We start from the raw sequence: 16584 nt of genomic DNA on the forward strand, positions 1-16584 counted from the left end.
GTTTCGGCAAATCTCTATTCCAATTTGGATTCTTATGTATAGGAGGTATTAAATTAAAATTTGTACTAATACCTTAGAAATGATGATTGGTTATCTCAGCAACATATTCAAACTTTTTGGTGGTATGATGTTTTCTAACTTGTCATTTTTACCTTTTCAATTCTTCAATTCTCTCCCTCACATACATTAAGCTTGTGTACTATAGGAGTTCTTACCAGAAATGCTTAGTGAAAATCTACAAATAAAATGTCTGCACAATCTAGTTTAACTGATAAAAGCCGATGTTGTTTGTTTGGACGTCAATGCCAGATTTAAATCCTGAATCTCACGGATGTGTATATGAACTCTAGTGGCTATTACTTCTTCGTCTACACTCTAGTGGCTATTACTTCTTCGTCTACGGAAAAAAAGTACACAAACAAAAAAAATTGGTATACATTTTTCCAGTTCAACAATATAAATTATCTGTTGAGTCAATGACTATTTAACCCTACAACACTAAAATACAACAAAATGACATTTTTTGGGTATAAACTATTGAGACACAATTGTGAGAAATCTGTCAAGTTAAATAGACCGTAAGAGCGGTAATACTCTCCGGTTTTTATAAAAAGGGACGAGTTTTAGGAGTTAAGAGACAAACTCAGTTGCCGATAGCGGCATCGGTTTTTTCATGTAAACCTTCCACTAATCTTCTCTTGGCAGACTTGCTTCTATAAGACCAAACCTCAAAAGCTTCACTCAAATCAGGATATCCAACTTCCCTACTTCCGATCCAATCGGCCAGAATATCCGCTTGATCGTTCGAAGGCAGCGTCAATACCAACGACACAATCGCTCCCTCAATTGCCTGGCACAGATCTTCATCCATTACATAACGGAAACTAGTCTCTGCAACAGCTTTCAAGTCGAGCAAAGGCTTCATTTTCTGAACGTACGGAAACCACGTTTTTAACAATTGCACCCGACTCGGAGCTGGAATAATCACACTTCCATAACTAACTGCTTCCAAAACCTTGCATGTTAGTTCTATCACCTTTACTTTCAAACCCCACATGACATTATCAAACTTTTCGTCTTCAATGATCGCCAAAATTTTACTAGAAATTGCGATCCAATTAGTAACAAAAGATTTCATCAAATCCATCTTTGGTAGTACATTACACAACCATTCAAGATCGGATACTCTCCTCATTATCGTGTTATCCGCCGCTGTTTCAAACTCATGAGAAGGATTCAACAGCATCGACGACAAGTCTGTTTCAAACGAATGAATGATATTGTAAACACCGATTCTTACTACAGATTTTACTTCATCGTCAGCCATAACGAATGTAATATCTTCGTCTTCTCCTAGCATGTAGTCGACTTGCTCTTGAGCAGAGATTCTTAGCTCGTCGCCAAACGGGAAACATGGTTCCTCAATAGACATAGCGAAGCGAATAGCTGAAACAAATATATCTTTAGTAGCGCCGAAACCCACAGGCTTGCTTCTCGATGTTCTGGACATGGCAATTTAACTCGATTTCAATCCTACATTTATCACATGTATCGGTGTCAGATACTGACAGACGTATCTTTTTTCAGAGGTGTCCGTGCTAGAAAGATTACGGCACTATAATGTAGCGGAATTTGAACAAACCAAAATTTTCCGATGCTCGTATCGACAGCACAAGAACTGTCATAAATTCCAGCAGCAAATCACACCAGAATTTTTCCAAACACAAAAATGAACAGATCTAGCTCAAACTAAAGAACAATCTTAAAACCCTAGTACTCTAGTAAAACAAAAAACACATAAAAAAACTTCAAGGAAGAATAATCTATAAATCATGAAAAGAATTCAAAACAATGCTTATTACATGAGAATGAAAGATCTAGAAAGTAAAAAAAAAAAAAAAATTAATAGCTCAAATAAAAAACTCTACTTTCATAACTTAAACTTAAAAGGGTGTTTGAATAAGTAGCTGAAAAAGTGAAAAATTGAGGAATTGTTACCATGCAATCTGATGAACAGAGAAAAGAGGATGCTGTTTGTGTCTGTTTACTTCACAAGCTTTGTGTTTCAGGTCAAAGACAGAAAGCCTTATACTATGTCGTTTCGTTTAATCACAATCCTTAGTTTTAAGGTTTTGTTTGTTTGGATAACAAAAGAAAGTGAAAGGAAAATGAAAAAAAAAAAAATTAAAACAAAGAAAATAAGAGGAAACTGAATAGAAAATGAGATAATATTTTAATTGTTTGATAGAAATAAAAATGGAGAAAATATATTTATTAAATGAGAATAGAATCCATATATTTTTAAAAATTGAATATAATTAAATAAAAAATAAAATATTCTCCTAATATAAATTATTATTTAAAAAGTTTTTATTTTATTTATTATTATCTATGAAATTAGTTTTATTATTATAAATATAATAAAACTGTGTCAAAATAATAGTCATGTTTTATGAATAATATTCCTATATTAGGGTCAATTTTGTCTTTTCAGCCAAAAGCATATTCCTTGTGAGGCCCAACACAAATTTCTTTGTCATTTTATTAATGCTTCAAATAAAGGAAATTTCGTCTATCCATTAAATTTTCTCCATTCACTTCTTTAAAAATTTCCGTGTATTTGGTGATAAAATAATTATTTAAAATTTTGTATATAATTTAACTATCGTTAGTCGGTTCAGTGGTGATTGGTGCTGAATTTGGTAGGAAGGATCACGGTTTGATCCCACAACTGCAATCGAAAGGGTTGAAACCATTTGATGTCAGAGTTGTGTTAATTCAAATTAGTATTTCCTAATTATCTTGTGCATGAAATTACTGTAGTAGTTAGCATTATAAATTTTTTGTTATGTTAGTTATTATAGTTAGTTTGTTTTGGCTATTGTAAAGTAGTTTATTCAATGATAAGTAACTAATGAGTGCTAAATCTTGAAATAGCAACTAATATAAATGTGTAACATTGTTTCTTCAATGATTGATCACTTTCTCAAAACCTTCCTCAATTCTATCTCAGTATAACAAAGAGGGAAGAACAATCTGAAGAAACTTGTATTTGCAACTGTAACCCTTTGAGAATTGATTGCATTACACTAGTCAAAAGATCTTCCTTCAAAATCAGGTTCTAATTGTTGAAAGTTATCCTGAGGCAACTTGATCAAAACAGCAAGACCTGAAAGAATAATTAAACATATGATCAATATTGGAATATTCATTGATTACATTGCAAATTGGTCGAACCAGAGTTGAATCCGGTTGAACCTGGTTCGGTTTTTAAAACATTGATTATAATATGATTATTATGTTTACCTTCAATGACTTTATAGAGAGTAGACCACCAGCTATCTCTAGGAAGATGATATTTAATCAATATATCTTCTATAGTTTCGTCGTGCTTTCCTTCTAGAACTTCCTGAAGTGTCATGACTGCATCCTTTGTTCTATTAAGGATATCTTCATTGTCTTTACTATTTGGACTTTGAAGGTGTTGATGTAAAGAAGAAAGTGTAGAAGATATTGCAAACTGAGTAGCAGCAGCCCAATTCGTAGATGCCAATTGTCGCGTATGGTTTTCTAAATCCTTGTTATGTTCATTTGAATTGTTTTGTGTCTTTTCAAATACTAAGTTGCATAAATACTCAGCATTTGCAGGGCCAGTACTTTGAACCATTCTGTAGAATGCAGTTTCTTCGTTTCGTAAGAGTTCCTCGGGTGAACTGTATTCAAGAACCTGTGAAGCATACAAGAAAGTGAACCATCAATGTTGACTTTAGATCATCATGATGAGTGCAAAATTCAGAAATCGAATCTTATAGTTCATGCTACTTCGATGTACCTTGCCAGCATCTAGTAGAAGAATCTGGTTGCAGTCGATTATTGTGTTCAATCTATGCGCAATGATGAGCATCGTGCAAGAATGAAATTCTTGTCTGATAGTTTTCTGTATAAGAGCGTCTGTTCGAACATCTACAGCAGCAGTAGCTTCGTCAAGGACGAGAACCTTTGATCTTCTTAGCAATGCTCTGGCTAGACTTAGCAGTTGCCGTTGTCCAACGCTGAAATTGTCTCCTCCCTCAGAAACCTTTATTTAGTGAAAATTTCAGAAACATTAAGAAAAACCAACTAATACGAGCATGTTTTAATACATGATTAAAGGCGATTATATGATTGATGCTTTCAATTAATATGAGAAATATCGATAAATAAATTTGTACCATAATCTATGTACCTGAGCATCTAGGCCAAATGAATTTCTTCTTATGACATCCTTCAAATGTGCCCTTTCCAAAGCTTCCCATAGGTCAGCATCATTGTGTTCGTTAAATGGATCAAGATTGAAACGGACGGTTCCTATAAGAAAGAATGACCGTTTTCACAACAAAAAATGTTTAATCACAACTAAACGAAAGCTTTAAAACTTAAAATTCAACGACAACAATAATAATGATATGTTACCGGAGAAAAGAACTGGTGACTGTGGTATGATAGTAAGAACTCTTCTCAAATCTGCTAGTCCGAACGTAGAGATATCGTAGCCATCAATAATGATTCTTCCACTTTGAAGCTCCACAATTCGGAATAATGCATTAAGCATGCTAGACTTTCCTGCACCAGTTCTTCCAACTACACCTATCTTCTCAGTTGAAGGAACTACAAACGATAATCCATGCAAAACCGGAGGAAGTTCCGGCCTATAACTCAAAACAACATTCTCAAACTCAATTGATCCTTTTGTTGGCCATCCTGGTGGTGGACGGTTCGTCTCAATTATACTTTGACCCTCCGTTTCTAAATTTATATACGTGTCAACACGCTCAACCGAATTTAAACTGTTTTCTGCTCTACTTGCTTGTCTAAGTACACCACTCAAGAGATTTGTTATGTTCAATGTATAACTGAGAAGTAGACCCATTGTAGATGCTATTAACGTAGGGTTTTCCGATTTTGCATTTTGTAACACAGCGAAGGTAGCTATCAACCAAATCATGAGGCCTCCTAAGCTTTCTAACCTTATCGTTAGCCAACGGTTCGAACTAATATTCACAAGAGTAAATCTGATATTGTTATCCATAAATTTTCCATTGTTGATTGACATCCTGTCGTACGCTTTGTAAGCGCGAATGCTCGACAAACCATTCAATGATTCTCCGAAATGTGCATAAACAGGCGATCTTGTAATGGAATCCATGCGCTTCACCTCTCGAGCTGTGCTCTATTAGGCATGTGTTAATAGGAAAGATTAGTTAATTCCTTCAACCATAATCACTTATTGTCAAGCATTTAAGAAGAAAGTTGTAGAACAGACCTGGTAGTATATATAAGCAGCATAGAAAAAGATCAGAAGCGGCAATATGGCCCAGAGGGATATGGTGCTGACAGTGCCTATTAGAACAAATGTTGAAAGAAGTTGCCAAACTTGCCCCAGAAAATTATTCACCAAATTAAAAACATTGGTATCTATGTCTCCCGTGTCTTTTGCAAATCTATTAATTATGCGGCCGACAGGATTCGTCTGGAAGAACAGCATTGGAGCGCTTAGAATTGTATCTAGCATTGCATCGTGCAGTCTTTTCGCAGCACGAAGACTTGAAATGATCAACCAATAAGAGTTTGCAAGTGCTACCGATACCTGAATGCAGCGAAGGAAATATTCGTTTCAGATGCTAAATAGTAAGTTACAATTGTTAAATAGAAACTTGTAATCGTTGCAAAATTACCTGTCCGAATGAAAAAAGTGCATAGACGAAAAGAAAATATCCTGCTCGAGAAGCAGCGGTGGAATCTTGAGACGTCCACACACTTAACCATGTGCTACTCGAAATTCGGAGAGCTTCTGTTAATGTATAGCATGCAAAAAGTATAGCAACTACCCACAGTCCTCCCAAAGCCGATGTGTACCGCGTTAAAACTTTCCAGCTAACAACGCCTGTTTCCCGCTCTTCTTTCCTAACAAGCACCGATTTTCGCAATTTTCCCTTCTTCTCATAGCTTGTATCATTTGGTAACTCTACAATTGCGTCATTACTCAAAGGTAAAACATCATTCTTGTCGTCAGTATCTCTATCTATGTTACTATCTACTTCTTGTTCCATTTTCCCTGCATTTTCCATTAGCTTCTGAAATAGAGGCCCGCATTTCGACAACTCCTCGAACGTTCCTTGTTCCTTAATCATTCCTTCACTGACAAGAATAATTTTATCGACCTGAGGGAGAAAATGAAGCTGGTTCGTTACAAGAACCCTGGTTTTCTCTTGCAGCCCTTCCTTTATGCAGTTCTTGAAAACCTAAAGAACATTGCAAATTAGGTTATGTGAACACAAACTATGATATACATAATTTCAAAAAATTATCTATAAGCATCAAGAGCACTTAAAGGACTTGTGTTTTAGAGCTTGGTAAGAATGATACCTCTTGAGCAATATGAGCATCAAGAGCACTTAAAGGATCATCGAATATATATACATCAGAATTGGAGTATACAGCTCTAGCTAAAGAAACTCTTTGCTTTTGTCCACCACTAATGTTTACTCCTCTTTCTCCAATTTCTGTAAAATCGCGTCCCTGAAAAGTGATAAACGCGATAAATAAATTTTTTTCATAATGATTTATAGAAACAATAGAGAAGATATGATCGTTGATAAACAATCTTACAGGTAAAAAGTTTAGATCATGCTCCAAAGAAGTGACATCGATGGCCTTCCAATACCGTGCATGATCGAATTTTGATCCAAATAGTATATTTTCACGAACCTGGAAAATAAGAAGTGATTTAGAATGAAAAATTAAGTAGTACTGTTCGTTCACTTTTTAATTTATTATGAATAAATCATAAATCTTAGAAACAAAAACAAAGCTGCAAACTCACGGTAGCATTGTAAATCCATGAAATCTGAGGAACATAAGCAACAGTGCCTCTGATTGTAGCATTTCCATCAGATACAAGAGGTATCTCTCCAAGCATTGCTGAAATAAGTGATGTTTTCCCTTCTCCTGTTCCTCCAATGATTGCAACTAAGCTACCAACCGGTATTTCAACATCGATATTTGATAACGTGGCCTTGTCTGCCTGTTTATAAATAAAGTGGATCGAAAACAAATCAAAAACTAAAAATAAATTAAGATGGTAAAATGCTACTCTTCATAAAAAAGGACCGAAATGAAGATTTTAGATATAAATAGCCGTTCTCTATAATGTTGCTATGGCAATGCTTTGAAAAATCAGTAAAAAATGGACCTTCTGATCCCATGAAAAGTGTCCATTCTTTATTGATATGGCTGGAAGTCCTGGAACAATTGGAGGATTTTGTTGTAAATCTCGTTCCTCGGCCGAAAACAGTTCCTCCAAACGTTGCAACGAGACATTTGCATTTGCTACCTGTCAGAAAATAAAATCAGTAGAAAGTAAGAAATTGCATCATATCTTTAAAATAAGTTTATTCTATCAATTTTATTTTGAATTAAGAAAGAGCATTAATTTAACGAGATGGGAGCAAAAAAACAACCTGACTTAGTAAATTTGGAAGCATGTTTAAAGGAAATCGCAAAACCGAAAACAGTGACAGTGAGGTGAACGCCCTTGCAGGTGTTAATTCTCCACCAAGTAAAGTAAACATTCCAAAAGAAGTTACTGTCACAAGAACCGGGATGCTGTTCAGTATAAAACTGTTTAGCTACAATAGAAAAGAAAAAGTTAGGAGAAAAATGCAACAAATTTTCATTTAAATCTAGAAACAATATGTAAACACTCTCAATTATAAAATTGTGTCAAGTTTCGTATTCATACAGCATATAGAAGCTGAGCTTTGCGGAACCATGATAGTTCTTCGTGTCGAATGCTTTGAATTCTAGACTGAAAGCTTGTTTCCCATGCATAACATCTGAATCATATTCAGCATATCACAAATATTGATAAGACATAATCTATACTCGAATGTTGAAAGTGGACGTATTTTAATATGCTCATACTTTACTGTATCCATGGCCGAAAGAATTTCATTCATTAGACCAACCCTTCTGTCTGTCTGTTGCAGTCCTTCCTTTGTCAGTTTTCTCATTTTGCTAATCACAAATGTCTGTTCACATAAAAATAGATATTGAATTTAGGCTTTATCGCCGTTTGTATTTGTTTCTCAAAAGTAAAAATACATGCACGTGTTCCTGCGAGATATCAAAACTTGCCTGTAGTGGAATGATGAGAACGAGCATTACTGATCCAACAATTGAAGCAACACCTAGTTGCTGGTATAGGAGAACCATAGCTATGACAATGCGAAACGGCGCTGACCATAGTCCGTGAAGTTGCTGACATATTTGCTGTAATGCATTGGCATCTGTTGTTATCATATTCATAAGCTTTCCGAATGAGAACTTCTTTCTACTCTCATGAGTTAGCCTCAACGATTTTCTGAATATAGCAGCCACCTATAATAGACAAAGTCGCATCATATAAAACGTGTGGATATATATTCGGAAAAAACGGTTTATTTTAGGAGAAATACGTGACATACCAATGTTGATCTAAGGCGAAAACCGACACGCATAACATTCTGGAAATATTGTGCCTCACATAGAACACCAACTGACTGAAAAGAGTGGAAACAATTTATTCATTGTTCTTTTCTTATTTCTATTGAATGCTATGAAATGTATAAAATAATTATGATATCCAAGAAGCTGAGTTTACAGAACGAAAATTCTTAAAATTATAAGAGACAGTAGCCATACCACTCCAACAAATATGGAGAAGGCGTAGATGTAACCGATCCAAGACGGATCTCCATTTTGCATTGACTGCACATTAATAATAACTGTCACAAACAATAATATATATATCTAGTTCAAGTCATCAACATTCTTGTGTTGATTTTTTCTATCATAGTATCATTGTGCTTCTTTGAATTCTGTGTTTTTCATCTTCACATCAATTCAATTTTGTTTTAGGAGAAGTAAACTTACACCCAAGAGATGGTTCAGCAAAATAGGCCCCACAAATTGAGAAAGATCATTGCCTATCTGCAAAGATCATTAAAAAATTTCCAAGTTCCAAAAGAGTCAGCTCACACTTCGATCATTAAAAACGTAAACCTTGTACATTATAGCATCTTTTTTAAATTGTTGTCCGCAATCGCAATTGCAGCCAGATTTTGATGTCACTGCAATGTTATCGAAACCGAAATTTCGAGTGCATCGACAGCATTTTGCCTCAATATAAAGGTTTGCAGTGTAAATATAACCGCAATTTAAAACCATGCATTTTAGTGACAAAATAGTCCTCTCAACCTGAAATTAAAAGTAACTTGCAATATGAAAATATTTATTATCCATTTCAGGCAAATAAGTTAAAGATTAAAAGAAAATGGGGGTCTCACCTTGAAGATGCCTCCAAACCAAAACCTAACAAAATTTAAACCAAATCAAATGTAAATTTAAAGAACTACATTACTAAGATTATCTTGAAGAGTTCAAATAAAGATCAAACAGTTTAAAGGGAAAACAAAATATAAGCTGTCACTATGCACCTTTTCCCTAGACTAATGTTTAATGCTCTTAAAAGCCAAGGGTTAGAGCTTTGAAATTCTGACATCCAGCACTTTTGGAATCTACAGAAACAAAAAAAGTACTATAAATTATATATACATGATATATTAATTTCATGCAAAACCATACACAATTAGGAAAGAAAAGGTTTACTTTTCATTCAATGTCTGTGTTTCATCCCATTTGTCTAGCTTCCAAACATCCTTTTCAGTGATTGGTTTTCTATACCCTTGTTTCATCAGTGGAGTTATCCATCCAAAACTTAACCCTTCAGACAATACATTAATAAATGTCAAATGAGGTTTATAACTATACGTGTTGTTTGATCAACTCATCGATTTGTTGGCTTACTTACTAGATAAGAAACTGGCGCGCATCTCGGGGCAAACTTGATCGTCTCCACAAAGTGGTTCATATTCACCATTGTCAGGTACCTCGGATTGCGTTGTTGTATTATGACCCGAATATGGAACCAAATTCGGAATGTAAACTAGAAGTAAAGTACCAAACAGCACCTACATCAGATAAACTAATTCCGATGAGTTCATTATGACGTTCGACGATGATAGTTGTCGGACACCAAACACGTATTCAATATGAAGTGTCGGTACTGAGCTAATAATGAAGATTATACTGAGCTTCACTAGGAGAGGCGATAATCAGAAATGTACCTGGCAGATAACAGTGCTGATATATAGAAATAGCGCAGAACTGCACAAATGAAATCAAAGCATGAGTGAAAATCCATAACATGCTAAAAGTAAAAATGCAGTGTATTGAAAAATTATAAACCAAACCTGCTGGAGTAATCTTTCACCGATCGAAGAAGGTCGAGCATTACGATATCTCCCACCAAAACATAAATAACTCCAAACCTCACCAACCACCTAAATTGCCTAATATATACCTTGGTTTCCAATAGGATAAGAATTATCATTGAAAACCAAGTAATTGATTCAATGATCAGAGATGTTATCTGCAAGATCACGGAAACAGAACGAGGTTTAAATTTTTCATTCCAACCAAAGTTTTACATATTTCTCTCTTACAGAATGACATTTAATTGTTAAGTATCACTAGATAAGCGTTTACGATATAACTATAAGCACTTATTTCGAGTGTGCATTCATGCAAATTGATGTCATTGGATTATGCTATAACAAACTCACCTCAAAAGGAGGAAAGCTAGTTTCATCATTCAGATTGAACGCGGAATTTCCTGTTAACAATCTCAACAAAGGCTGAAAAGCACAGTAACCAGCTAACATTCCAAGAATATAATTATAGTAATTCGATTTCAAACAAAACCTCTGAGCTTTGGCATTGAAAGTAATAAGGCCTATTCTATATAAACACAAGCCCATAAGAACCAAATTCGAAGTTGAAATAACAAGAGTATTGATTGCACATGGTGTATATGAACCAAAAGCACTATCAACTACTTTCTCCCAAACACTGTCCGGTTCCGGCTTACAATACCAAATCAACGGTTGAAAACCCATCTTTGGCTTCAATCAGTTAACACAGTGATGCTCTCTTTCCAATGAGGAGTAAAACTAACTGCAACATCATAATTTAGAACAATTGATTATATTAAAGTTTTATTTATACAGAAACAAAAGGCAAACGGACAACAAGTTATCTGCATAATATACAAACATCATCTTCTATGAAGCATTAATACAAACATGACACTTACATTAATATGTGAGAGTGATTTTAACCTTGTTAGTTCACATGGAAAACCAACATGAACTCAGTTGAAGGTAAACTAGGTGGTAACTGGTAAGTGTTGAATTTGTAGGAGTGTAATGAGTGCAATGGCATAGTTTTTCTTCTACTATTACTTTTTTTTGAAGTGAATGAAAATGAAAAAAAGTGTAATGGCATGGTTTTGGAGAGTGTTGCTAAGTGATAGATATAAATAACTAATCATTTGGCTAGGAAATTTAGATTTCATGTGGTTGTAGTTTCCATGTGGTCAACGGCTTGTATTAGCTGAATCTAGATTCAATTGTTGTTGATTTTAAAAATGATTAACTATATTATCCTTAATTACTTTACTTCAGTGCTGTTTGGTGCTGAACTTAATAGAAAAGACTACATAGGGTTGAAACTGATATCTATGATTAGAATCTACTACATTGAAAAATATAATATGTTTTCAAATCTCGAGTTTTCCACCTATTGGTTTGATTTTAATCTCGCCTAAATTATTTAACCAGAGGTTAGTAATTATTGCAACTTTTTTAAATTAATAAAATAATTTTTAATTTAAATATATAATTTTGATTTATATATGTAAAATTAAATTGCAATAAAAGTAATTTATATTTGAATTAAGTTTTATAAAAATGAGTTGAACGGGAAATGGTTTAAATTCAAAACACTGTAAATCTTACTTTAAATAGAATCGATTGTATTTGTACTTGTTTTGTTGTATGAGTGGACAATGTATACATAAATAATTAATGTGACTTTTTTAAACTTATTAAAATAATTTTAAGTATAAATATAATTTTAATTCTTCAATTTTGTCATGACTATGATTTTAATTCTGTTAACGCGTATTTGATTTTATAGTAAAAAATTAATTTTGAATAAATTAATTCTATAAAATTGGTTTAAATTAAAAGTGAAATAAAATTAAAATTATTTATATTTAAATAAATTAGTATGAAGTAAGTTTAATACTAAATTCAAATGTGAAAATCGAATTTAAATTTAAAAATTAAATTAAATTAATATTAAAAATTATAATAATATGTCAAAATCAATTATGAATAATTTCAACATGAAACAATACATACTTTTCGTTCCACTTCCGATTTTTATTAAGAATTTAATGAGAGTGTACCGACTAGTGTAAAAAAAATCTACAATATTATCAAATATGAGTATATCATTCTGTATAATATGACAGAATACATGATCGTTATTGGTTGACAGTATTAACCTATTTTACATTTGTTAGTATTTTTTTTTATTTAATGTTTAACATTTGTGTTTTAGATTGAATATTGACATTAAGGAAATTAAAATGTTTAATTGGGAAATTATTTGTTGAAATTGTCACAATTCAATTACATCATCAAAAACCAACCACATGTACATAGATGGAAAAAGTTTAAGAATTAAACAATGACTCAGAATATATGGAAAAGTGATAAGAGAAAATGATTTTCTAATAGTGAATAATTGAAAAAAATAGTAGAAGACAGAAAATGTGACGTAGCAGTTGACGTTATTATATGCATGCTGCTAAATTGAGTGAGTGTGTAGTATGAAGAAAGACAGAAAATTAAGATTGGAAGTTTGGACCAAATATGAATGAGACAGACACTAAACAATACTTCATTTCTAACGTCATTGCTGACGGATTCTAACCTCATATACATTCTATTATAAACTCCTCTCAAAAATAGTTTGTTATTTTTCTCACACAAATTTAAAACTATAATCTCAATAGTTATTCATTCACAAACATAATTAATCATGTTTTTTTTTTTTAGATTTTACGGTTTGATGGTGGTTAGAAATTAAAATGTTGTTGTGTGTTTACTGAGAAGCTTGAATTTTTAGCTTCAAAAAATCACAATAAAAAGAGCAATGGGGCGCAATAACACAAGCTTGAACGTAATTCGTAATTCCGTCTCTTTTAATGTTTAAGATTAAGGATATTCGCGGTGCGGTTTGAACGGTTTTGACGGAAAAAATTATCTGAACTACAAGAGAAAAAATGTGCGGTTCAATTTAGTTCGGTTGGTTTTTTGAAATAAAACCGAAGTAAATGCGGTTTGGGCTGCGGTTCAGTTTGGTTCAGTTGGTTTTTGAAATAAAAATGGAATAAAAAACATAAAATTATAGTATAAAACAAAATCAAAAACATTATAATGAAATAGAAAAAAAAAAAAGAAATAAAAGATTAGAGAAGATGGAAAAGAAAGAGAAGACGAAATGATAGATTACATAAGAAGAGAAACATTAAAAATATAATTGGAATAGACAGCAATAAAATAAAAATAATAAGATGGAAAAGAAAAAACTTAAGAGATGAAAAACTAGAAAAGAATATGTGATATATACTTGAAAAAGAAGATGAGACACTACAAAAAATGTTCTCTGCAGCGACGTGGATTACACGTCGCAACATGCAAAATCACGTGGCAAACAAAAAGTAGCGACGTGAGCATTTATGTCGCAGGAGCACGCGTGGCAACATTGTAGCGACGTGGAGACCACGTCAGAAAGTAGCGACGTGACTCCCACGTCGCAACAGGATTACATAGGAAACATCCCACTGCACACACAGCAGGTGTGGCAGGTGTGGGGAAGTGTGTTTGTTGACCAATGTAGCGACGTGTTTCCCACATCGCTACATTAAATGCTTTTTTTTTTTAAAAAAATTTATTCACGCTAGATTTGTTTTATTTTATATATTTTATATATTTTATATAATTAATTAATATATAATAAAATATAATATATAATAAAATATATATAATAAAATTTATATAATAAAATTTATATATAATAAAATTTATATAATAAAATCTATAAAATAAAATTTATATAATAAAATCTATAAAAACTAATTTATATAATAAATTTATATAAAATAAATTAATATAATAAACATTATATAATAAATTCAATTAAATAAAATTAAAAATTTAAAACTAATATTTTAATGAATTAAAATGTAGAATATTTTACATTAAAAAAAATTTAAAACAAATAAAATACAAAATGTTTTTAAGAGGCATCATCCGGAAAATAGTTATCCGGATTAAAATCATCAGCCACCCCGTCATCCTCCGGCTCTTGAGGAGGAGCATTACTGTAATTTCCTCCTCCTTGCATAAACCGTCTCATCTGCTCCTCCATCTCAGCTTGCTTCTTCATAATGCCCTCCATCTGTCGCGCATGCTGCTCCTCCATATCAGACTGCTTCTTCCGCATCATCTCGATCTGGGCCTCACTTTCGCGTCTCGCCAATTGCCTTACTAATTCAGTTTGTTCCTGTGTCAGATTTGGTTGACGCGATCCACCCTCTCCATCCTGAACTCTTTGGAACAGATTACGGTCACCAGATCTATAGCTGGACGCCAAATTTCCAGCCCCAAAAAAGCAACCATTAGGCCCTTTATCTTTAATAACGTCACACCAAATGTAGTGATCAACATCCGCGTTAAGCGGCTCCCCCTCTGCTGGCATGAATTGAGGATTATTTTCCAGAAAAATGGCAAGTCGTCTATCATATTCTTCCTGCACAAATATTCAATAAAAAAATTAAGTTAAATATTTAAATGCATATTTAATGATACTAAATAAATATATACATATTATAAATTAAAATATATTAAAACGTTGCCACGTTATTTTCACGCCACAACTTATGATTTGCCACATGATTTTCACGTGGCAAATTATCAATTGCCACATGAAATTCACATCACAAACTTTGTATCAATATAAAAAAAATAAACAACGTAAATTTCACTTACAAGATACATCCTAGTGCGCTCGTCGACAACACCTCCCGATCTCCTTGTCCGGGTCCTCGAAATCAGCTCAGGCATCAATGGTCTTCTACCCAACTTGCTTTATTCTTCACTGATCGCTTTGAATCACCCATGAACCTTTCAAACGGATACATCCACCTATATTGAACTGGTCCACCAAGAAAGGCTTCATATGCAAGATGCACAGGTAAATGTTCCATTGAGTCGAAGAAACCAGGCGGAAATACTTGTTCCAACTTACAAAGAATGATTGCAATGTTTTGGTCCAACTTCATGATGTCTTCCACTTTTAAAGCTGACGCACAAATATCTCTAAAAAACTGACTAATTTCAGTCAGTGGATCAAGAGCATGTTTGGGTAGCGAGCCAAATGCAATTGGTAACAATTGTTCCATGAAAATGTGACAATCGTGACTTTTCATTCCATGCAACTTCCCAGTGTTAGGGTCAGCACACCTTGATAAATTTGATGAATACCCATCGGGCATTCTCAAATCTTTTAGCCATCGACAAACAGCTTTAGCTTCTTGGGAAGTCAAAATGAAACAAGCCTTGGGTTTTAATAACTTTCCATTCGGTAGAGGCTTCAACTCCAACTCTCTTCTGTTACACCATTTTTCCATGTCTTGTCTGGCCTTTTCATTATCTTTTGTTTTGCCTTTCACATCCATCACTGTGTTAAATACATTATCAAAAAAATTCTTCTCAATATGCATAACATCTAGATTATGGCGCAACAAGTTATCCTTCCAATACGGGAGGTCCCAAAATATACTTCTTTTTGTCCAATTGTGCGTGACTCCGTATCCTTCAATTCGGCATTCTTTGCCAGTATCTGTAAATTTTGGTAGCTCACTAACTTGTTCCCATATAGCCCATGGTGACAATCGAGGCGGAGGCGAATCTTTCACTCGTACATCTTTTTTAAAGTTTGTCATGTTTCTTCTATAGGAGTGATTTCGTGGTAGGAATCTTCGGTGACAGTCAAACCACGAGCTTTTCCCACCTTTATCCAACGTGAACCCTTTGTTGTTTCCCATGCAATGCGGACAACCCATTTTGCCATGCGTACCCCAACCAGACAACATGCCATATGCTGGAAAGTCGTTGACGGTCCACATCAAAGAAGCTCGCATTATAAAGTTTTCTTTACGTGATATATCATAAGTCCATTCTCCAATCCACAATCTCTTCAAATCATCAATTAAAGGTTGTAAATACACATCAATTCCTGCTCTTGGACTCGAAGGTCCTGGAATGACGCACGTCAAAAACATGTATGGTTTTGTCATACACATCTCAGGAGGGAGGTTGTAAGGGGTTACAATAACTGGCCAACAAGAATATGCGGTTCCCGACCCTTGGACATAGGGAGTAAATCCATCCGAGCATAATCCAAGCCTGACATTTCTAGGTTCTGCGGCAAAATCAGGATGCATTCGATCAAAATGCTTCCATGCCTCGCCATCAGATGGATGCCTCATAGTGCCTGGACTTGTGTTATTTGTGTGATGCCATGTCATTT

At 33.8% G+C, this 16584-nt stretch overlaps 2 protein-coding genes across 2 annotated transcripts; both read right to left on the reverse strand.

Moving 5' to 3' along the window:
* Nucleotides 1-638: 638 nt before the first annotated feature.
* Nucleotides 639-2129, reverse strand: LOC131593570 (BTB/POZ domain-containing protein At3g05675-like). The gene is made up of 2 exons (XM_058866135.1): nt 1999-2129; nt 639-1533 (listed from the first exon to the last, which is right to left on the reverse strand). The coding sequence occupies exon 2, from the start codon at nt 1508-1510 to the stop codon at nt 644-646; it is 867 nt and encodes a 288-aa protein (XP_058722118.1). The 5' UTR covers nt 1511-1533; nt 1999-2129; the 3' UTR covers nt 639-643.
* Nucleotides 2130-2861: 732 nt separating this feature from the next.
* On the reverse strand, nt 2862-11447 carry LOC131593574 (ABC transporter C family member 12-like). Its single transcript, XM_058866139.1, has 26 exons — nt 11234-11447; nt 10704-11094; nt 10332-10510; nt 10206-10245; nt 9890-10049; nt 9688-9802; nt 9516-9596; nt 9366-9390; nt 8953-9009; nt 8722-8787; nt 8505-8579; nt 8176-8418; nt 7963-8069; nt 7781-7874; nt 7500-7667; nt 7232-7372; nt 6863-7063; nt 6649-6747; nt 6406-6558; nt 5715-6281; nt 5303-5626; nt 4453-5209; nt 4226-4347; nt 3833-4078; nt 3307-3727; nt 2862-3169 (listed from the first exon to the last, which is right to left on the reverse strand). The coding sequence occupies exons 2-26, from the start codon at nt 11034-11036 to the stop codon at nt 3090-3092; spliced, it is 4854 nt and encodes a 1617-aa protein (XP_058722122.1). The 5' UTR covers nt 11037-11094; nt 11234-11447; the 3' UTR covers nt 2862-3089.
* Nucleotides 11448-16584: the final 5137 nt, after the last annotated feature.

Source organism: Vicia villosa, linkage group LG3, assembly GCF_029867415.1.
Source record: "Vicia villosa cultivar HV-30 ecotype Madison, WI linkage group LG3, Vvil1.0, whole genome shotgun sequence".
NCBI lineage: Eukaryota > Viridiplantae > Streptophyta > Magnoliopsida > Fabales > Fabaceae > Vicia > Vicia villosa.

Coding starts and splice junctions, on each gene's coding strand:
- LOC131593570 (XM_058866135.1), bottom strand. CDS start 1,510: ATGTCCAGAACATCGAGAAGCAAGCCTGTGGGTTTCGGCGCTACTAAA.
- LOC131593574 (XM_058866139.1), bottom strand. CDS start 11,036: ATGGGTTTTCAACCGTTGATTTGGTATTGTAAGCCGGAACCGGACAGT. Junction 10,511..10,703: donor CTAGCTTTCCTCCTTTTGAG/GTGAGTTTGTTA, acceptor GTGATCTTGCAG/ATAACATCTCTGATCATTGA. Junction 6,748..6,862: donor CATGGATTTACAATGCTACC/GTGAGTTTGCAG, acceptor CTTATTTTCCAG/GTTCGTGAAAATATACTATT.